Genomic DNA, 24,100 nt, shown 5'->3' with positions numbered 1-24,100 from the left:
CTTATGTTGTGTACTGTCCTCAAACTGCCCCCCCCCCCCGTCGCACACACCACAACACACACTAAAATCCAAGCTCCTTGGCAGCCTGTAGTTTGATTTGTTCATATCTGTTTTTTTAAGTTTATTACTTTTGTGTGTGTGTGTGTGTGTGTGTGTGTGTGAGAGAGAGAGAGAGAGAGAGAGAGAGAAAGAGGCAGGCAAGGGGCAGAGAGAGAGAGGGGGGGAAAGAGAGAATCCCAAGCAGGCTCCACACTGACAGTTCAGAGGCTGAAGTGGGGCTTGAACCCACAATGGGTGAGATCATGACCTGAGCCAAAATCAAGAGCCCAACACTTAGCCAACTGAGCCATCCAAGTGCCCCACCTCCATTCATGTCTATTTAAATTTTTTTTTTTTCAACGTTTTTTATTTATTTTTGGGACAGAGAGAGACAGAGCATGAACGGGGGAGGGGCAGAGAGAGAGGGAGACACAGAATCGGAAACAGGCTCCAGGCTCCGAGCCATCAGCCCAGAACCTGACGCGGGGCTCGAACTCACGGACCGTGAGATCGTGACCTGGCTGAAGTCGGACGCTTAACCGACTGCGCCACCCAGGCGCCCCCATTCATGTCTATTTATAAACGTGTCTCGTGTATTAGGCATTCATAATTATTTTTGAATTAAAAAAATCTAGCGTCTTTAGTATCTTTTTAAGAGTGACAAGGTACTATCTGTATTAGGGTACCCAGTGTATATATGATTCCAAAGTTTGTTTAGTTTTTCTTCTATTGTGCAAAAGTTTCTTTCTCTGCCACACCAACCCATTGACTTTGTTCTGTTATATGCAGTTAACCCATTTCCTGTCCATGGAAGTTCATTTAAATATTCACATGGCTTAAATATTCACATCCGTTCTCCAGACTAAACACACAGAGTCCTTTAACCCTGTAAAGGTCTTGTGCTGATTTTCAAACCCTTTTCTCTCCTGCCTCCCTTTCTCTTGAAAACTACTGGTTTGCCTAGTTCCCCCTTATAGTGTAGGGCTTGGCTCAGTTGGGTATCACAGCAACCCAAGGAAGAAAAGATGAGCCAGTTAACAAGAAATGTTTAGCTGCTGAAAAAGAAACTTGATCCAACGTTATAAAATGTTTATCGATCACTTTCTCGAAACTGATTTCATGTCTGCCCAATTAAACCTAATTGAGGCCTCTCATCTGCCAAGCCAAGTATACCTTCTATCAGATTTTGAGCATCAACTCGGTGTGCATATAGGTGGGAAAAGTTGAAACTAATTCTCTGTTCTTAATTGCTCCTAATACATGTTGGTCCCCAATAAATGTGATATCAAAATAATTATAATAAGATTATATGGAATCTAAGACATGGTAATTAATGAAGAAGTATTTGAACTGTCAGTGGTGTCTTGAGCCCTAAAGGGAAAAATAATAACCTGACAATATAAGTGAAATATGAGATCAACCAATTAATTAGAATAATTTGATCTGGTGCTCTGAAAGTAGGCCAATTAAAATGCATTGTTGTTATTTAACATTAAGTAAGGTGCTAGATCCTGAACACAGTTGGAAAGTAGACCTTATTCCTACCCTCAGGGAACTTAAAGCTAATTTAACAGTTGCATATAAAAGGGCAGAGGAATGGGAGGGGTGGTGTTGACTTGATTTACTTACTGGAGCTCCTTCTCTGGCATTGGGTTGAGGCTCAGGAGAGCTGTTACCACCCCTGTGCTCTTCTGACCTTCTCTTCCCTCCTTCTTCTAGCTGTTCTTGGAGTGTGGGAGGAATCCCTTTGAGTTCAATAGAGTTCAGAAGAAATGGGTTAAAAAAAAAAAAAAACTTCCCAGAAAATACTAAGTTTTCTATAGTTGAGCTAGTTAGTGGAAAAGAAGAACCCAGATATTGTTAGTGCCTTTGATAATTCATTAGGAACAATTAATTGGCTACTAATGAAACAACAGAAGCAACAATACAAAAAAACTGAAATCATTTTTCCTTCTAGCATACTTAAGGGAATGCATGTGCCTACCCTCAACTTTAATGAGGGTGCAAAAGATAAAGCACAAAGTAGCCCATTAACTGTGCATTTAACTTTAATGAAGGCTGATCTCTGCAATAAATAATAATAAGTGTATTTATAATTTGCAAAAAAATCCTTGAAACTTTTTTAAGCCTATTCCTCGTGAAAGACTAAGGTTTCATGCTCTCCCCTCCAACACCTTGTGTACAGTGTCAGATGATTAATATTTTGATGTCATAATGCTGTCCCTGAAAAGAGAATCTTCCATTCCTTCCATCTCACTAGAAGGAAACATAGAATGCCCTCCTCTCCCCCTTTCCTTCTCTCTCTCTCTCTCCTCTCTTTCTTCTTCTTCCTTCTTTCTTTCTCTCTCTCTCTCTCCCTCCCTTCCTCCTTCCCTCCCTCCCTCCTGGAATACCTGTTTCCCTTTGGGGTGCCCTTTGAACTGCTTCTGTAACAATTCAAGTAGGTTGTGTTGAGATATTCATCTTCCTCTCTTCTCCTTGGGAACCACTGTGCCATTCATACAGAAGATGTTAGGGAGATCTGCCTCTGCCTAGATACCAACCATGGCTCTCTGGCTCAAAGGAGACTCACACTAAGGTTTAGAGCTGACAAACATCATGCTTTCATTAAAGCACTCGGCAGGGTAATATGCCAAAATGGATGATAATTTGCTAAAATGTGTTGTAGGATGTTCAAGCACACTAAATTATTGTGCTTAAGGACAAAAGAGCTCTAAACTCATCTCCTAAGACTATTACCAATTCACCAAGCAACATGCACCAGCATCTACCTATATTCCACTTATGTATCCATGATTCTAGATTAAGAAGTACAAGGATTTGCCTAAAGCAACAGCACTGTCCACAGCTTGACTTGATTTCTTGATGCATATTTACATGAAAACAGAATGCTAATGGTAATAAAAACTCTGAGTAATTGTTCTCTTTCTTACTAAAGTTTACTAAAACTAAGTGCTTTCCATGCATCATTTCATTAAATCCTCACAGCCTGTGAAGTAGACATCATAATTAATTCCCATTTTATAGAAATAAAGAAATTAAAGTCTAAAAATTAAGTAACATGGTAATTTGCAGAAGAAAACACTCAAATCCAAATCTGTCCAGAATGAATTTTTCTTCTTTGAACCTCTGTGCTTTATTGTCTCTTTGTAAATAACATGCCAGGGTATGAAGGCAGTAATCGTTGCTTGGGCATACATGGTTATGATAACTTACACATCATTGCTTTCTCTAATGTACACGTCAATATGCTTAGTCCTTTTGTCTACCTATTTAGTCTCTCCTTATAATCTTTACATGCACTGTAGGCATACTTGATTATTGTAATAATTTTACAACAAATTACTGAAACCTAAAGGTGTTAAGCATCTACATGGTGCCCACTTTTTCTCCATTGTGTCCATGGTCATATTTGTACTATGTCCCCAGTCATCTAATTAACTGAGATTACTTATGTAAAATTTTACTTTATTTTCCCCATCAGCCCAGTCTGAAGCAGTAAATTGTACCTATACCTCTGCTTAGAAAGAAGAAATAGAAAAGAAAATGGTGTAGTTTTGTGTTTTTTTTTTTGACATTTACAATGTATCACTTTCTTTGTCCTGAGGGCTAAAATAATATTTGAAATTGCAGCAAATTGGGATCTCAGGGCCAAATCTATCTTCTTCTGTAGAGTTTTCTACTCTTCCTTGAAATTCCTTGGTTTTCCATTTATTTAGTATTGCAGATTTAAAGTTTGGATCCCCTAAGTAATCTGTACAAAAGCCCCTTTCTACCTCAGTTCCCCAACCTAGCAATCATAAGCCACACACCCTCAGGGAAGCTTTGTTTGCTTGGTTTTCATCTGATGATCTTGAATTCTTAGCACTCAAAGGGGAAAGTCTAAGGCACAAATGCCATGGAACATGGAGGAAATTATCTGAGCGTTCCTTAGGCTAGTGAGGTAACAGTGTCTTCAGGTAATAATGGGTGAATTATCCAGTTCCTGCCTTCATTCCGTGACACCAATGGCTGAGGGAAATTATGAAACAATAATCAGAAGGCCTTGATAACTGATGAAATGTGGAGGACAAGAGAGAAAGAGGTCAAGATGATGGAAACATTGCACTTAGGTAAGTGGGAGAATGATGATGTTATTAACAGAAGTGGAAAGTCAGAAGGAGGAGCCACAAGGGATGAAGGGAAGAGGGATAAGATAATGATGAATTAGCTAGAAAGTTGTTGAGTTGGAGACAATGCTGGAAAATTAAGTACTAAGTGTCTGGTGGGCAGTTTGAATGGTAGAAATAGATTTTAGGGAAAAGGTCCAGGTAGGAGATAAAAATGTGAAGGTCATGTGAAAATGAATGATGGGGCACCTGGGTGACTCAGTCGGTTGAGTGCCCCACTCTTGATTTTGGCTCAAGTCATGATCCTGTTATGCCCAGAATTCGTGATCCCCAAAGGTCACCAGGGAGCCGAGTCCGATGCAAAAGCAAAGAGCCTATTTATTTGAGCTAGCTTGAGCTCAATCCCCTACCTGCACCAAGGCAGCGGTGAGATGCCGGAGAGAGAGAGCGTGTTTCAAAAGCACAAAGTTTTTATAGGGGTCTAGGGGGAGTTGGGGGGGTGATGGTCGTGGCCTTAGCCGATTGGCTGAAGAAGGATCAGAGTCCCGTTGCGCAGGTTGCCGGGCATGGGTTGAACGGGAAGTTTGAAGGGTGAGCGGGAAGTTATTCAAGGGGAGGAGGCATGGTCTGAGGTTTGAGCGGGAATTTCTTTCTGCGGTTTTTCCGGAAAGGGGGCTATGTCGGGGACATAGTCACTCAAGATGGAGGACACAGAACAAAATGGAGTCGGCCGGTCTAGGTCCGCTCTTTCAATCCCAGCTCATGGAATCAAGCCCCATGTCAGGCTCAGTGCTGAGCATGGAGCCTGCTTGAGGTGCACTCGCTCTCTCTCTCTCTCTCTCTCTCTCTCTCTCTCTCCCTCTCTCCCCCCCCCATCTCTCTCTCTCACCTTCTGCCCCTCCCCCACTCACACTCATGTGCGCTATTTCTTTAAAATTAAAAAAAAAAGAATGACGTCTCTGGAGTAGAAAAGAGGAAAAAATGAGGCTTGAACCTTGAGAAATACCCTTGAACAAGTAGTCAACACAGAAAAGCCAATTAGGAAGTTAGAAAAAGAATGGACCATGCATGGGGAATAAATAGGGTGGTGCCACAGGGTGGGAGCCAAGATATGATAAGGTTTATTTCCTGATAGGACTGTAAGGACTCAATCAGATTAAATATTTTGAAGCAGTTCTTAAGTGTCAAATGATATACCTGTTTTGTTTTTACCTGTAAACTTGCTCTTTAAAGCCAACATTTGAGGAGGTAATTGAATGTTTTGAAAGGGATTGGCATCAGTACCTGTAAGACCTCTCCAAACAGCCACTCCCACCAGACCCTTTTACTGAGGAGGATACCTAGTTAGGACACTCCAGCAAAATAGACACCTTATAGCTGAATTTAACCATATAAAACGGCCATTTATTTTGTCATATAAAGATGGTCTTTTCATGTGTTCCATCCAACCTGAGCATGGTTTCCCAAACCTGCTCTGATGAACTTGGTCACCTTTGAGCTTCCAGAAGTCGTTTTACCATCTGACCCAGATTTCTTCCCTATGCCTCACCCTAGCTCCCCTGGTCATTCTACCTGGGGTCTTTTGAGGGCTGGAGAGGGGACATGATTGATCAGTGTTATGCAACTAAGGAGCCACAAGGCCTAGATTGAAAACCTGTTCTCCTAATTCCCACCCCGTCCACTCTTTTTATCTCCCTTCTGTACCCTTTCTCTGAACTAAGCCAGCATATTCCAGAATTCAGGACTGTGGCAAGTGATGACTCTGACTCTCTCTCTTTCCCTGATCTGAACACAGGAGAACATTTTCAATTGGTCTAACATACCAGGCACTCTCTTCCCACTACAGAGCAGGTAACCAGATTACCTGAAATCTGGGGCAGAAGAAGGCTTCCAGTGTGTCATCATTCTGATTGACATGCAGACCCTCCTCCATGGTCTGGCAAGTTTTATGGTCAGAGTGAAGAAAAGGACAAAGGGAATTATTTCGATTATGCAAATCAACAACCCAATCCTGAACTTCCTTTTGTACACAGAGCCCGAGCATTTGCATGCCTGGTCAGTTGTTCAAATGACCAGATTTCACTTGGTCTCATTAACATGCATTCCTTAAAATGTATATTCGCTCAACTAATGTAATAGCTTGGTCTCTGCAAATGGAATTCTTCCCAAATGTGCAAGTGGCTATAAGTAGTCTAAAAAGTTTTAAATGCACAGTAAGGACCTTGTACATATAGCCTGTTGATCATTAACAGAAGTTCTACAAAACGGAAGTCAGCAGAGAGAACCATTAAAGAGCAAATAGGGCAATTAGGACCTGCCAGGCTGACTCTCCCTGTCACTCCACATGATTCCTGCCTCTTTGCCAACTCCACAGCAGTTAGAGGAAGCTGACATATATTCTTGATGCTCTGGTGTGGTTTCAGGGAAGGGAGATAATTCCAAGCCACATCTTTATATCCAGAACAACACATAAGAGGTTAAGATTATGCTTGATTACTCAAAAAATTTAGCCTGGCCTTGTATCTGCCCCTCGAAATGATCATTGGGTTCTGACTTTTTTTTTGCCTCTTCACTTTGGTTTCTCGTAACATTCACCCCTCCCCACCTCCATGGCTACTTTTCATAGATGCGATTTCATGATGAAAATTTGAAAATAATGTGGCAGAAAAGAACTGCCTTTCTTTTCTCAGAGAAACATTAATAAAACACCTGTGAGCCATTTCATTTTAAATAACCAGAGAGAAAGATGCATATGTAAAAAGATTGATATAATGTTGGATACATTAAGATAAAATTATTTTACCATAGTTGTATTGAAAACTGTGTACAGTTCAAATTTGTATACATTTAATACATGTGATGCCTATTTTATTTAAAGCCACAGTCCTAGGAAGACCCAGCAATATATTTCAGAAAACTGAATGTTAATTTTAAAAAAGCTTATAACTTTGGCACCTATGGGATACTTCAGAAAGTTAATTTTCTCCACAGACTATGGTAATTTTAACAAGAATATCCTAATATGACTCAGATGCTCAGGAACAACTTCCATGTATTGAAAATTGGGTTTGAAATAGGATTTTAGGCTGTCATTTTCATAAATGAGATTATATTTTGTACATGTAGTCTCATTTTTAATAATTTTTAAATCTGAAATTAATAAAAAAAACTCCACTGAAATTTTTTTAAGGGAAAAGCCACTGCTTACCTTCCTCTGATTGCTTCACTCCATAAAAAGCCTCTTAGGGCTTCATATAGGAATTACATCTTTTCAGAGCCTTATTGCTATTATTTTGTTAATATACTTTATAAAGATAACAAAACTAAGTATATAGATTTGCTATGGACTGGAAGTTGCCTAGCAAGTTTTCTGGCAAGTCATAGCTTGTTTCTAAAACCATCATAATTATTCTTTGTGGGATGTTGAGAGCTTGCTTTCCTATATGTGTTTATTAATAATTTAAACATTTTTATAACAATTAGACGGTTATTTGTGGGGTTTGGACTGAGATCACTAGACTGCTAGGGCACTTGATGAATGGGCTCCATTCCTAAAGGTCAAGGTAGACCTGCCTCCATGTCAGTTACTGCTACAGGTGTTACAAGGATGCGTCGAAGGTAATAACCAGGCTCGAGGGATAGAACATTTTTAGAGGATTGTTTTCTCTGTCTTTACCAGAACCTCATGCCTTTATTTTAGTGATGTATGTGAAATAAAGTGGCCAACATAGAAGACTTGTAAAATATGTGTTGTTTCTTCCCTCATTTCTACTTCAAAATTCCTCCAAAGGGCTTCTCTCAGGATGGTCTGACGTCTTCCTGGGTTCTGGGCATACTGTTGGATGCATCACCTCAAACCATATTAAGCCTGTTTGTATATTATGCATGTATTTAATGCACCCAAATACCACATTAAATCACATTTGTTTGTGATTATAGAAGACTTATGGCTGAACATTTGAGATAACAACTTTTATAGATATTTAAACATTTATTTTTGCCTTTCACATTTGTTTTCAAATTTTGGAGGTGTTTTTTTGTTTTGTTTTTATTTTTGGGATCTCAAATAATTTTGAAGTCATTGGGAAACCTGTAGGTCCTAGGTACTGAGCCAAGAGGTCTTTCCTTCCGGTCTGCCTTAGAAGAAAAGTATCATTCCTGCTGAGCAAAACTAGGCCCTTCTCTTATGCCTTCAGTACTAGCCCTGGCACCCACTTAAAGAATGTCTACCATGTGACCACGTGACTAAAAGCAGTGGTAGTGTAAAGTGAGAATGCCTACAGCAGAGGGAGAACAGAACTATCTTTTCTTAGGAAATGGCCTAGGATGACTTCACAGAGGAGGCGGCATTTATAGTGAGCCTCATGGATAAATTGGAATTGGCTACATGGAGACGGGTGGGGGCAAGGTGCGCATTCCAGACAACCAGCATTGGCAAAAAGCACAGCTTTCTCCAAGATCTTAGTCTCTAAAGTATCTGTACCTTCTTGACTGTCAAAAACTCTAGAGACATGGGACCAATTTTATTTTCCTCCTACCTCTCAGATTGTTCTTTCTCTGGATGCCATTTTACTCCAAACCCCATGAAATTAGATGCTGTTCTCCAGTGATTATTCTTGTCTCGTTTTTTTCTTTCTCTTTATGTTCTCCTTTAGTCATCTGAAGCTTTCTCCAGATTATCAACAATTCACCCTAAGGACTCTCCCCTTCTCAATCTCCAGAGCCAAACTTTCTTCTAAACTAAAGGTATTTTGTTTTTTATTTTTGTTTTGCATTTGCATGGTGGACATCTGCATGCATCCCAAATTAAGCATATCATTTCTTCCAGAAAAGTCTGCCCTTTGCTCTGTGCTCCTTATTCAGATTACTATGAGATTTTCTCAGGCATTTAGATCTAAAATTCTGAGTCATCTTTAACTCCCCGCCTCACCCCACCGCATCCAAACAGTTTATTGTCCTTTGGCTGACTCCTTTTTGTCTTTACTCCCTTCCCATCCCACTCGTGCCCCTAGTTGATTATTCATTCTCCTCTCACATAGATTATCACCTAGCCTCCTAACTAGTCTCTCTGTATCTATTCCCACTAGCACAGACTACACACCTAAGTTACAAAATCCCCATTTCTGATTATATCTCTCCTCTATTAAGGATGTTAAGGACATTCACTATCTAACAAGTAAGGTTCAAAATGCTCTGGCCATATTTGAGGTCTCTACTATCTATCTTTCCAATATAAAATCAAATATTCATTCCTTTGTTCCATCAGAACACTCATTTGCTGCTTGCCACAGGCACGTAGAAATTTTCAGTCTTCATCTTTTTGTCTAGAAAACCATTGCCCCCCCATGTCAAAATCTGATTTTTCCTTTAACACTCCACTAGAAGACTACCTCCTTCTTAGAGCTTCTCCTTATGCCTTGCTGTCCTTGCTATTATTTATTTCCCATCTCCCACAATTCCACGTCATATTGGAAAGGAATTCTCCCTCTTTTGAGTTTACACTTAATTTTTTCATTAGCAAACTCCACTGTGTTTTCTGTGTATAATCCTACAGCATTTTAGCTCTTAGGGCAATTGATTCTGGAGACATTCCTCCATAAATATCTGGTGGATGAATGAGTATAGCCTTTATAGATTTTTTTTTTCCTCTAACAAGTCTGCCTTCACATCTCTAAGTCAATTGAAAGAATATTATACGTGGAGTGAATTTATGTATGCTTGCAACAAGTTATTTTAGAGAATAATTTGAAAGGGTGCTTATTTCTGGTATGGAATTACAATTTTTTATATAACTCTAAAAAGAGAAATTAAACTGGTGATTGGATCATTTTTGTGATATCCTCTTACAGAATATTTGAGTTAAAAGTTTGTATCATAAAACAGGGGATGAGCCAAGGACAATTAGCAACAACTATAATGATAATTTAATTATCTGTTGTTCATTGAGAATCAAATATGTGCCACATACTGGTCCATATGATATGTACACATTATTTCTATCCTTAGATTTTACAGATTTTCAAATTGAAGCCCAAAGAGATTGACTTCAATTGTCTAAGTACTCAAGATTACTATTTAAAATCCATAGTTAGGTCTTAACCTCTGGATTAAAATCAACTCCTCAAAATATTTCTAGTTACTTAAACATCATACAGTTCCAGGTACCTCCCTTTTTCTCTAGTAAAACCTATTCCATTTTTCGTCAACCTGTGATTTGCCTGTGCTCTATGAGTGTGAAGTCATTGTTTCCTGACTATGCATTTGTGTGGTGGTTGTTCCCAAAGGTCTGAAGAAACAAAATTATCAATGTGTGAACAGTCAGGGATGTTCCTCGTGGTGGTTCATCTTCTGGTACAGTCTAGCAATGCCTGCATCTGAAAGTGATGTGCCGTTGCCCACAGATCTATGCAGCAGGCACAACTCTTTCTTTGATATTGGCATAATTTAATATAACATCTTAAATCTAAGGAACTTGGCCATTGTCCAAAGAAAGAGTCTGCACTGATCTGTTCCGACAGTGGAAATGTCCACCATTGGGTTCCACCCTGGAGCTTTGGGAGTTCACTGTTACGTTATAAGAGCTTACTCTCGGGAGTCCCAGAGGGGTAAGGTGGTGAGAGTGAGGAGCGTGGGCTTCAGATCTTGGCACTGCTGCTTTAGAGCCGTGTGACTTCAGAGTGCCTCGGTTTCCCTGTTTGTATCCTAGGTGGGAAAGAGGGCAGGAGAGGAGAAAACGTCATGTAATAGAGTGGTGTGAGGATTGGGAAAATCTGCGGACCTGGTACATAGCTGAAGCATTCAGCAAATGGTAGTCATTACTGCTCTTAGTCTCGCGGGAAATGCCTACTCCCCAGCAGAAGGAAGGGTCCTGTATAGGTTTCCTGGGACTGCTATATTACCATAGACTAGGTGGTTTAAAACAACACGGTTTATTCTCTCACAGTTCCGGAGGCCAGAGCCCGAAGCCGAGGTATTGGCAGGGCCATCCTTCTCTGGGGGCCGTGGGGGAAATTCATTCTTGGCTCATCCAGCTTCTGGTGGCTACTGGCATTTTTTAATTTCTTGCCGCATCACTCCAGTCCCTGCCTCTTTGGTCACATTTTTTTCTCCTCTTTTGTCTGTGTGATCTCCTTCTGCCTCCCCCTGGTAAGGACACTGGTCATTGGGTTAGGGCCCACCTGGATAACCCAGAATGACCTCATCTCAACTGCTTTAACTTAACCACATCTGCAAAGATCAAAAAAGCTAGCATTTGTAGCATTCACAGGTTCTGGGGATTAGGATATGAACATACCTGGGCGGGGGGTGGGGGTGGGGCTCTCCAGGTCAATGCAGTACAGGTCCAAAAGGAAGGGATGAGGTATTGGGTTTGTTTTCTTTTGGCAGGTGAAATATGTGCAGTGGGCAGGGTGCTTCCCAAGTGGGGTGCTGCAGGGATGCTGCTGACAGCCAAGGAGCAGTGGAAGAGGCTGGGACAGCTTCTCGGAGGGGAGGATAAGGCTCCCAGAGAAGCAGTCTAGAACAATGGGAGGTGGAGGGGGGCCTGGACGGGGGGGGGGGGGGGGTGGTGGCTAACTCCAGGTGTAGTCTTGTCCCCAGCTCACAGTGTAGCAGAGGGCAGGACCTCACTTCTCTGTGGGCCTCAGTTTCCTCATTTATACAATGAGAGAATATTGGAGCAGATAAGAGATTTTAAATAGACTACATACAAGTTGAATACTTTGTGTCTTTAAAAAATCTGAATATTTAAACATTGGCAGACATCATGTCAAAATTAGTGTGGCTTCTTGTGAAAGTCATCTGTGCCAGCCATAGGGCACTCGGTCTTCTTTATTGCCAGTGGGTTTTAGGAAGTGTGGCCCCACCATTAGAATGAGCCATCTGGCTTGCCACCTCTCCCACCACACCCTAGTAGCTTCTGACACTGAGACTGAGTGCAAGTAGCCCTTTATCATCCTGTCACACTGCAGATTTCCTGATGGTAGAGAAATACTTGTCTTTGTCCGTGTTTCCATCTATGGAGAGATCCAGATGGTTTTTCCTGTACCTGGCTGAGCGCACTCACTTATATGGCCTGCCTGGGCACCCTACAGTGTTGTTTTTGTGATGGCTGAGTCAGAAGACTGAGATCACTGCTCATCTCTATGACTCTAATGATCTAGGTGCCAGAAGGAAAGGCTGGGGGTGACAGAAAGTGACTTGACCTATGACTGCAAGAAGCTCTCCACACCCTTCCAGGCACCAATCCACCATGTTCCGGGACCTGTCACAGGGCTACTTCTCAATTCACAGAATGAAGTTCTTGGCCCCTCTGCTTGGGCCTTCAACCAGATGCCTCCACCCCAGTTTCCTCAGTCCTCAGATTTCTTTTCCTCGTCTTTCCTCATGCTTCTATCACTCCTGCCACAAGTCTTTTTACCCTTCAGCTCCTGCCAATGAGCACCCTTGCTGTGGCTGTTTGGCAACTTGCTACAGCGGCCTCTCCTTCATCTGGACTTCACTGCACTCTCCTGCATGATTCATGGCTTAGTTCTGCATAGCATTTTTAGAGCCTTGTTTGCAATGGGAGAAAACTAGGAAAACAAAGCAGCATATTGTCTTCAATCTGGTCCCTCTCATAAGGGGGCTAGTTAATTTTTTTTAATTGTAATCCTCCAGTAATGGACCATCTGAAAAGACAGTCTCTCTCTCAGTTGGAGCCTCCTGTGACTTAGGAAGGAGTCATGTGCCCTGCTGTCACGGCTGAGCCTGCCTGGCCACTTTTCAGGGAAGCTGCCCCCACCCGTTCCCCTAGTCTCCAAGTTTGACTATTACTTGTCCTTTCTGGAGGTCCCTGACTGAAGCTGGAGAATGATGCCATCTCATCTCCCCTCATCCTTAACAAAGTTTTTTTTTTAATGTTTATTTATTTTGGGGAGAGAGGGGGAGAGCACACAAGTGGGAGAGGGGCAGAGAGAGGGGGACAGAGGATCCAAAGTGGGCTCCGCGCTGACAGCAGAGAGTTTGGTGCAGGGCTCGAACTCACGAACCACGAGATCATGACCTGAGCCAAAGTCTGATGCTCAGCTCACTGAGCCACCCAGGTGCCCCTTTAACAAAGCTTCTTAAACCACTGTGGGGCTGCCAACTTGCCTAGAATGCTGGATCCAATGGTAGTCAGATGAATAAACTAAGCATGGAGAGGGGCCAGGTCTCCCCTAAGCAGAAGAAACCACCGCTTTCATTTTCATTTCTATTTTTTTTGGTATTCCTAAACTTCTTTAACAGGTATCAGGCCAAGAAAGTTTTAGACAGTATATAAACTACAGACAAGTTTTCTCTCTTTGGGATCTTTAAGTTCTATGTCGTTCAAGTCAACAAACAGCTGGGGCATCTCCTTGGTGCTTTGGCCGTGCTTGTGTTCAGTTTGGAGGCAACAAAATGTGGCACTAAGGCTGATTTTACAAAACAGGTACACGGGATGGGCAGAGAAAAAAAGTGAAGCTTGGAGGCAGGACAGAGGGAAAAATTTGGTGACAGAGAGGAAGGCAGATTGATGATTGAGGCAGGAAATAATGTTCCTGGAAGTTCGGTTTGTAGGTGACAGTACATCTAAAGTGTTTGAAGACTCTGAGGTCAGGGAATAGTTCTTAGTTTTTTTTTTTCATTTTTTAAAAATGTATTTTCGAGAATGTCTGCAAGTAGGGGAGAGGAGGCAGAGGGAGAGAGAGAGAGCGAGCGAGCGAGAGAATCTTAAGCAGGCTCCATGCTCCGCACAGAGCCCTACATGGAGTTTGATCCCATGACCCTGGGATCATGACCTCAGCTGAAATCGAGAGTCAGATGCTCAACCGACTGAGCCACCCAGGAGTCTCAGGAACTATTTCTTGAAGACCTGTGTGGTTCCCTCAACGGTGTGCACTCACGTCACATGATGTCCTATCTACCTTGCTCCCATTTTTCTCTCTTCTCTGGTGCCGTTCTTAGCCCAACTGTTCAAGCCGGAAGCTCAGATTCCTCCTGACTCCTGCTCTCTTGTCACTCCCTCACCGTCTCCAGTCCCCAGTTCAATTGTTTCTGTTTTCTAAGTGTTGAATGCACTCCACTCCTCTCCTCCACTGCCTTGCCAGGGCTATCCAGAACCTTCCTAACTCACCTCTGCCGTCAGTCTTTTCCCTTCTCAGCTCACCTTCTGCCATAACTGCCCATTTGATCCCATTGATAATTGGCCTGAAATCTTAAACTAAACAAAACAAAAACCAACAAAACATCCCAGGATCCTGCAGAACCAAACCCCCAATCTTGAACTGGCACACAGTTCACTGGCACACATGCTTTGATCTATAGTCACAGTTCCGGGCGCACTAGATTTTGCAGCTTCTTGAGCATGCCATTCTGTTTATTCAGCACCTTCTAGTGTGCGTGCCTTGTCACGGAGCACCCTTCCATTGCTCCTGCACCTGCTAGCCCTGTTTATACCTGGCAAACTCAGCTCATCCCTAGAGACCACCTCAAACATCCCCCTTTCTGTGACGCCTCCCATAAGTTGCTTGTTACGGCTCAGTACCTGGCACCCCTGCCCTGCCCTTGCTTTCTTCTCACATCACTATGCATGGACTTCTGCTGCCCCTTAATTACCTGGACTCCAACCATTTGCATACAATTCTGATCCTACCACCAACCTGGGAACTAAAGAAAGGGTAGAGCTCTCATTAATTTCCTTCTCTCAGATGTTTAGCAGTGGGTTCAGAGCATTAGTAGGCATTCATCATATTTACGCATAAGCTCAACATTTCCAAATCATCTATTATGCATCAAGCACTGTTAATACAGTGGGGATATAGTAGCGAAAAACTCTGGACAAACTCTGTCCTCATGGAACTTACATTGTGGCTGAGGATCTAGAGGGTGAATAAGATGAAAAGTAAAAATGTCACTTGGCAGTAGGTGCCAAGGAGAAAACTGAAGTCCACCCAAAGGAAGGATCTGAAAGAAATGTCTGTTGAATGAATGAGCCATTCTTTCTCCCTGGTTGGGGATTTTACAAAATTCTAGGATAAGGGAAAGGAGGGATACACTCGAGATGAGTAAATATGAGAGAAAGTAAGAAATCCAGATACCACACATTAATGTTTTTAAAAACAGACTTTGACCGTCCAGTGCTTCCCATCTCTGGGACAACAGGATTTTGGTTTTTGGGGTTTTTTTTGGCTCCGTTCCTCCCACACAAACCCCAGGGAACTCCTCATCACAAGGCTGCCTATCCACCTTTTTCCCTCCCCACCAATAATTGGCAGTAAAGACGTTAAGTCACTCCAGCAACCTGTCTGCTGTCCCTCCCACACTCTCACACACACCTTTATGCACACACACACACACACACACACTCTCTCTCTCTTCTTTCTCTCTTTGTCTCTCTCTCCCTCTCTCCCTCTCTCCCTCTCTCTCTCTCTCTCTCATACACATACTCACCATCACACCCCTCACACATACCCTCCCACATACTCACTCTCCTGTGCATTCACACCCTTACACACATTTACCCTTGCACACTCACATTCACATATTCACACACGCACACACACTGACACATACATTTGAACACACCCTTTCATTCACATGCAAGTCTCTTACACTCACCCTCACATGCACCCTCACATACTCACACCCACTCTCAACACTCACACATACCCACACACCCTTTCACTCACATATAATCTCCCTTACATCTTCACTCCACATACACACTCACTCACCCTCTTACACACTCTCACAAACACATATACTCTTACATACCCTCACACACTCAGACGCACTCTCACACCCACACATGCACTCTCACACACATTTCCACACACACAATGTTCACACACACTCTCACACACTTGGATCCACCCTCTCACACCCGTGCACACCTTCACACACACTCTCAAACATACTGAAATCCCTGTAGTAGAGCTTCACGGATGACTTACAACTTGAAATTCGTTGTTGAAGAAGGTCCTCCAAATCAGTCATATCACAGAATCAACCGATTGTTATCTTTTCCTTCTCTCGAGTATTCACTTTGGAGTGTATTAAGTTAAGGACTGAACGCAGGTCACAAGTCAGTTTTCACGAAGCCACCCTCGGGCTCTTTCTGCCAGCTCTGCCCTGTGAGAACTCTAGCTTCCTCCTTCAGATGTCTGTGGGTGACACTACCCTTCCTCCCCTGTGGCTGCCTGACCTAATCCACTGATCTCCTCTCATGGTGGTGCCCCTGTATGCACCCTTCTTCTTGGGAGAATAAATTTTATAGTCTGGAACTTCCACAATCTGGGATGTGGAGGGCAGCTGTCCGCCATGGCCTCATGAGGACTTGTGAGCGTGCCTTTGGTCTCTGACACAGGAACACCTCTGTTCTTCTCGAGTGGTACATTTATTTCCAGGATCCCTCTTCATGTCCCCCAAGAGGGTAAGAACTTCTTTGATCTGACCAAGTGGCCCCGCCCTGCCTGGTATTCTCTAGTGAGGCTTCGCTTCATTGGAAACATTATTGTCCAGTCAAGGAAGAAATGAAATTACTCTGAAGTCAGAAATTGAATTAATTAAAGCAATTATTACTATCATCCCCAAGAATAAGCTAGGGTTGTTAGATAAGATTGTGGGATTTTTTCTCCTCTGGATGAAAAAAGAATCTTCTTTCTTTTCCTCCCATTTTTGAGCCTCAATAGGTAGAAAAGTAGCAGCACATTTCAGAAAAGGATTGGAAAATGAAAAAAGAATGATAATTCATTATTCAGTAATCAATTCCTCCTGCAAAAGCAGCAGATTCTGCAGAGAACGTAGGACTGTGAGGAAAGGCAAACCCAGACCCTGCCCAGCTTGCACCTCTGGGGCGAATGTTCTCCACAGAGACCTTATTAGGAGCAGAAAGACAGGGAACCAGCATGGGGTACCACTTTTCACAGCCTCTGTACCTTTGTACCACACATTAACATGCAGAGTCATTGTTTTATGGGCCAGCACTCCCTCCCCTTCAAGCTCCACTCTCAGATTAAGAAACCACCATATAATTATCTGCCTTAAGGTTCCAGAATGGATCCCTCTCTACTGGGGCCTCTGAGTACAGAGAAAGATAAAGCCTTTGCATGAGGACACGCCTGTGAGGTAGCCTCTCTTTGTCCATCTGCTCCTGCTCTGTGCACTTGTACTAGGCAGAATGAAAGATGGCCCCCAAGATCCCCAGCCTCAGGTGCACACATACCTCCTCCTACGTGTTCCAGCAAACACTAACGTAGGTGCTGCTGTGAAGGGATCTCGCAGATGTAATTAAGGTCTCAAATCTGTTGACTCTAAGGAAAGGAGAGTGTCTTGGAAAAGTCTGACCTAATCAGAGGAACCCTTAAAGGGGACTGGGCTCCTCCTAAAGAGTTTGAAGTGTGAGAGAGATCGAACACAAGGGCGACTGTCCACTTCTGGCTTTGAAGGTAGAGGGGCCATGGGGTGATGTCTAGGAGCTGAGGGCAGCCAGTGGCTGACAGCCAGCAAGGAAATAGGGGCCATAGGCCTAGAACGGCAAGACACTGAATTCTACCACAACTGTCATGTGAGCTTCAGAGAGGACCCTGGGTTCCAGGTGAGAAAGCAGACTGGTGACACCTTGATGTTAGCCTTGGGCAGAGAACCCAGCCATGCCGTGTGAGGACCTCTGACCTGCAGCGCTGCGAGCTAATAAAATGGTTTCTTTGAAGCCATTAGGTTTGTACTTACTTGCTCCGGAGCATAGTAAACCAGTTCAGCTCTCGGGGGTCCCCACAGCACTCTGCTGACAGAGCTGCACGGTTTGCTGTGCACAGCGTTGCAGGCATGGGTTTGTGCTCTGGCTCCCCCAGGTCTGAAGCCCGTCAGAGGCTGAGACTCCACATGTCTGGCCTGTGAGAGGAAGTGCTGTGCAGTGGATAAGAGCTCCGAAGTCAAATAGACCCTATCTGAATAGCTTTTGTATCTGCTGTCTGGGGCAAATTCATCTGCTGAATTTCGGTTTTGCTATTTATTTATTTGTTTGTTTGTTTGTTTGTTTATGAGGGTAGGGAGGGGCAGAGAGAGAGGAGGACAGAGGATCTCTCTGTGCTAACAGCAGAGAGCCCGATGAGGGGCTCGAACTCATGAACTGTGAGATCATGACCTGAACCAAAATCAGGAGTCAGATCTTTAACCAACTGAGCCACCAGGTATCCCAGGTTTTGCTCTTTCTAAGACGAAGCTAATGACATCTGCCTCTTGGGGTTGAGAGGATTAAATGAAACAATCTGTATAAAACGTTTAGTGCCATCCCACCATGATGTAAATGATCAATAAATTTATGGGAATTGTTATTATTTGCTTTCAATCCATAAATATATATGAAGCAGCTACTTTGTTCCCTGCTAGATGCTTCTAGGTTCAAGGGATACAATGACAAATAACACCAAGCTCTGGCCTTTGAGCATCTTATAGTCAGTTTAATCCCAACAGTGTCTTAGATACAGTTTGGTCCAAAGAGGGAACTCGGTATCTTGGAGGTGACTGATGTTAGGGAGTGGCCTGTGAATAGATCCAGGCCATACCTAGAGCCCCCATATCCCCATCCCGTGGTACCATGGAAGAAAGCAGGTGCTTTTTTTTCTTTCTTTTTTTTTTTTTTTAAATAATTCCAAGCACATCCTGGAAAATCATGCTATCAAAACAGAGCCAGCATGAAGATTAATTCTCAAAGTTGTTTGGTAGTATGAATCTCCTGGAGGGCCTTATTACAATACGGATCCAGGACTCTACCCAAGACAAAGGAGGGGACTGGTCCATATTGCATAAGCAGCCCATACTGTGATCCTATTCCAGTTACCGCTTGCTGTGTAACAAACTACTCCAAAACCTACACGCTGAAAATAACAATCATTTTATTATGTATGCAGATTTTGTGAGTCAGGAATTTCAGCAGGGCCTGACTGGGAAGTTCTTTCCCATGTGGTGTTAAGGTCACTTGGTGATATTCAGCTAGCAGATGAGCTGGTCTGAAGGGCCCAAGATGGCTTTGCTTCACATGCCTGTCACCTTTCTAGGGATACAACTCAAGTCTCCTAGAAAGTCTCCCAAGAGAGAGGAAGTGTCCCTAGAGACCAGTTTCTCCAGGCCTAGACCCCAACACTGGGTTGGTACATGACACCTGTGTCCTGTTGAACAAAGCAATTGCAGTGCCCACCCAGAGCCTAGGGGTCAAGACACTGACCCACCTCCCAATAAAGAAAGCACGGCCACATTTAATCTGCCTCAGAGCCCGAGCAGAGTTAGGAAACACTGTTTTATAGAATATTAAATGGCTAAGGCCTTCAATACAGAGTTTCTGGGCGTTCTAGAATAAAAGTCAGCAAACTATTTCTGCAGAAGGCCAGATAGATAGTCTTCGGCTTTGTGAGCCACATGTGGTCTGTCACATATTCTTCTTTGTTTTATTTATAACTCTTTTAAAAATGTAAAAATCATTTTTAGCTTGTTGGATATACAAAAACAGGATACAGGCCAGATATGGCCTATGGGCTGTAGTTTGCCAACCTCTGTTCTAGAATAATCTTGCATCACACTGAGTCTGGCTGAACTGTGAATATGGTGACACCCTCTACCCATTGTGTCCCCTGAGTAGCAATAACTCAGAAAATCTTAGAGCTAGAAAGACCTTGGGAGTCACCTGCTCCAATCCATCCATTCTAAAGATGTGGAAACTGAGGTCCAGAATGGTTAAGAGACATGGCAGAACCATGGTTAATTAATAGGAGATCCCCAGAGATCCTTTGGCCTCCTCATATCAGGCTGTGTCTCAATTGCTGCTTTTCTAGTCAGCAGAAATAAGAGATTTAGGACTAAGGGTTGGACATAGCAGCAGTGAAGTATGTTTGCACCCTAGGACCTTGGAGCGTATATGCCCCTGGCTGGGGTCCAGGTTACAAGTGGAGGCCAGTCTAGCTGCAGCACTGCTTGGCCTATCTCTGGCTACTGCCTGGAAAACCAGAGCGCAATCTGTCGCTCCTGTCAGGATGGATCAGCAGTGTGGTGAGGATGCAGCACACATAAGGAAAGGGGGCTATGGAGAGGTTACACATGGGCCTGTGCAAGCTGGGCCAGAATATCCGTGCTTCCCCCTGGAGAAAAGCGATCAGGGCTTTATGAATAACTTCTCACCTCCTTTGTGGGAGGTGCTGTTTAGCGGAGCTCCCCACTGTGCCAGGTTCCCGAGGAAGCCTCTGATTTACTAGTAGTTGCTTGAATACACCATGCCTCCTCCTGTCTTTATGTGTTCGCCGTCTCTTCTGTCTGGGACACTTGCGGTCCTACGTGCTTTTTGGGAAAACTTAAATATTATCTCCTTTGAGAAGGCCCCCTCTGACTTTCCTAGGAAGGTTAAGACACTTGTTCTGGGCTCTTACGCCTTTTTAATTTCGTGTAAATGGTATAAATGATCTGACCCTAAGTCACCCAGTAAGCTTGACCCAAGTTGTAACTCCTTCCGGTATACATCTTTTTTTCTAGGTGTTCATTCATTGTGTTGTAACTATTTATTTTCATGTCCGTGTCCTTATTAGGGTGTAAGTTAATTGATGGCAGGGACCGTGCCTTTTTGTTTCTTTGTTTTTTGTTTTCGTCAGCCCCAACGATAAAGCCTAGCACAAAGTAGGTGTTTAAATAAATGTTTGCTGAATGAAGGAGTATGTGAATTTCTGTAAGTGAGTGTATCCACAGTAAGTAGTAATACGTTCCTCCCAGGCCAGGGTGCCAGGGTGCCAGACCACTCTTCCTGCTTGGTAGCTCACGCCAACATGTTCCTCATTACTGGCTCTGAAGAGGTGGAATCAATTGAAATAGTTGCTGTGAGGAGCTTCCGAAGTATCCTCCTTTGGGTCTTACCCGTCAGAGTTGTTTCTTTGAAGAGTTGCTTAGGCACAATTCTGTTCAGGTGGCCTTGAAGGATGTGATTTGGGTATATCCATCTCTCTCCCCCAACATCCTAGACACTGGGTGTCCAGATTGATCATATGTTCTGGATCTTTCTAAAGGATGGTACACAGGCTCAACAGTTGGCTTTTGCTAGCTTGGTTCATGGAACATTTGAGAATCTTTGCTTAGCATATAGCTCATATTTTAGAGGAGTAGACTTAGAAACTCCTACCGAGATCCTCTCAGATGTGTCTTGGCAGTGCATGATGCTCTTTGATCATGGTTTTTGATTCCGAGTAACTAGACCCTGGCTGATCATTATCCCTTTCCACATATCAGTTTTATTTTTTATATCGATTCCTGCCTTTTGCCCACATAATATGAGCTTTTATTAAATCTGTCCTGACCTCTTTGCAATTGCGATGCAGAGTAACAAGCCATTATTGTTTCCCCAACAGTTCCAGGAGACTCAACCAATTGTTTAATACGATATGGATTCTAGGCCCCCGGAGGGATGCGTTCTCCGTGCCAACAAAGAATGCTTTGCTTGTCTGCTTGCAGGGGGAAGGGATGTTTGGTGATTGGTACAGCCCCTCCCGGCTGCCCATCCCTACAGCTATGCTGCTGTTGTTCTGCTGTGGTTAAAAATAACTAGTTGGAGGGAGAATGTGGGCTTGCAGTGGCATCAAACTATGTAGAGAGATTTAAAATGCCGTGGACATGTTCAGACATTCACCAGCTCTCAGAAACCTCCCCTTGCTGATTGGTTTTTGTGCAGGCATGGCTCATTCGGCAGGGAGCATGGGTCATCGGGGGGAGGACAGTGCCAGGGCAGGAACTAAGACTTCATATTTTTATTTACAATGTGTATTTGTCCGTAGTTTTGCTTGTTTGAGATCTAGTCTACTTTCTCCCCCCTCACCCTCTAGAACCTGGGGTGTGAGTGGGGGGTGCTTAGACTATGACATTCATTTAGCTGGTGCAGTTGCATTTTGGCAAACTTCAGGGCTGTAGAAATCCCAGAATGCCCACTGAGGACAAATAAAAGAACACAACGTCACACAGGACTTTTGCAAAAGAGGCGAAAGTCCGATAATGTAAGTCTTTTTGATTTTCAAATGCAGTTGGATCTCATTGTGGACATATTACTTGTGACTCTGAACCTCAGTGGGGGTAATGTAACACTTCGCTGGGCCCCTCACGTATTGTCTAGCTCTGGCAGAGGCTCCTGTAAAAGTCAGGGTTGGCCTGAGGCCACATTAATAGGCACCGCCCCTGGGGGCTCGCTTCCAGCTCCAGTGCTCTGCGAGGGGGTGGGAGCCTCAGAGACGGACATGCGGGCGGCCTCCGAGTGTCTCCCTTTTGCCTGTAGCTTGGAAGTGCAGAGTGAGTGTTAACGCGGACTCTGGGTCCTCCAGCAGGGAACCGGTATGGGGGAGGCCAGCAGCTGTGCTTGGTGAGACCCTGGCCAGTGGCTGGAATGACTGACCACGTCCCTTTACCCTCCACACGTTCGCCAAAGGGTCGGCTCTGGTTGTATTGTAGGAACATGTAGAAACATTGCCAGTCCTAGGGCACCTCTTACACTCCTTCCCTACTCCTGAACGGAAACAAAAAGTGCTTGTCTTCTGTAGTGAGAAGAAGCAGTTTCTTTGATGAGGGTGTCCAGGAAGGCATTTCCTTAGTGGCATTTTCTAGAGGAAATAACGGAAAGCTTCCCTCTGAACAACAGCCCAACCACAAACAAAACACAGATTCCATAGCTGCAGAAAGTATCTGGTCTACCAGTAAGCCCTTGCTAACTACGGGAGGTAGGGCAGGCAGAAGGTGGGAGGTGTAGAAAAAGGGAGAGGGAGAGAGGTGGGCAGGGGCAGAGGAGAAGGCAGGGCAGGGAAGGACTTGCACAGTCAGGAAATATCTGCCATAAAACACTCTAAATCACGGTCTGTGAACTACCGCCTGTGAGCCAGATCCAGTCTGTTGCCTGTTTTTGTACAGTCCACGATCCACGAATGGCTTCTGCATATTTAAATGGCTGAAAAAAAACCAAAAGAATAATATTTTGTGCCATGTGAAAATTATATGAATTTCAAATGTCAGTGTCCATAAATAAAGTTTTATTGGAACATAGCTATGCCGGCTGGTTATTGCCCACCACTGCTTTCGCGCTTCGATGGCAGGGTTGAGCAGGTGTGACAGAGACCATATGGCCCCCAAAGCCAAAAAAATGTACTCTCTGCTCTTTTACTGGCAGATTTACTATCTGCTGACCCCTGCACTGGAGAGTATCTTAAGCGCTGGCCTGTCAATTCGATTTAGTAGTCTAAATTTCCCCAACAAGAAGCCGCTTAGCAATTATTTGTTATCGTGTGTCTTTTCTGGTCAGTCGGGGCCACCGCTGCAAAGACAAGTGCAGAACAGTATTCCCTGTTCTCTTTCTATTCTGCTCTGCCCCTCAGCCGCCTGCACAACACTTTGCTCGGCTCATGCTGCTCTTTTTGGAAGCCAGCCTGCCAGTGAAACTCAATGTACACGCGATTTTCATTTGAGCAATCACATGGGGACTACATCCAACTTTCTGAAATATCACAGAAAAAAAAGTTATATATGGCAATATGTGTGGAACGTGTTACAATGATTTCCATTTCTTACAAAGAATCTATAAGCACAGCACGGCCATGTTTGAATAATCAACTGTGTATTAATCATACTGTGACATGTGGTCTTAACTTCATCATAATAGTGAATGCTTCATATCATATGTTATAGATTGTCTTTGGCTAATAAATCACACTTGTGGCATATATTTCGTATTGCTGCAGCAAATACTGCTATATTCGACACAGTTTGCACCTCATGGAGCACATATTAGGTATTCACAGATGCACGTTTTCCCCAATGGCATTTTTTTATCCAGTTAATGCTTGCAGAATGGCTGGTGGACAAGAAACTAACGTTACCCAGCCTAGAATTGCCTTTATTTTCACTACTTTCCACCAGCTAGATCTCTCTTTAATTAGGTTCCT

At 43.5% G+C, this 24,100-nt stretch overlaps 1 protein-coding gene across 1 annotated transcript in view; it reads left to right on the top strand.

Moving 5' to 3' along the window:
- LOC102959460 overlaps positions 1–24,100 on the top strand; it is a 495,184-nt gene that overhangs the window by 413,949 nt on the left and 57,135 nt on the right. Inside the window, exon 13 of the mRNA XM_042976372.1 lies at positions 8,804–8,894. Coding sequence (XP_042832306.1) covers positions 8,804–8,894 — 91 coding nt within the window. The remainder of the gene's footprint in view (positions 1–8,803; positions 8,895–24,100) is intronic.

Source organism: Panthera tigris, chromosome F3 (genome assembly GCF_018350195.1).
Source record: "Panthera tigris isolate Pti1 chromosome F3, P.tigris_Pti1_mat1.1, whole genome shotgun sequence".
NCBI classification, from domain to species: Eukaryota; Metazoa; Chordata; class Mammalia; order Carnivora; family Felidae; genus Panthera; species Panthera tigris.
Note: the sequence above shows the minus strand (reverse complement) of the source record. Positions and strands in the feature narration are given on the sequence as shown.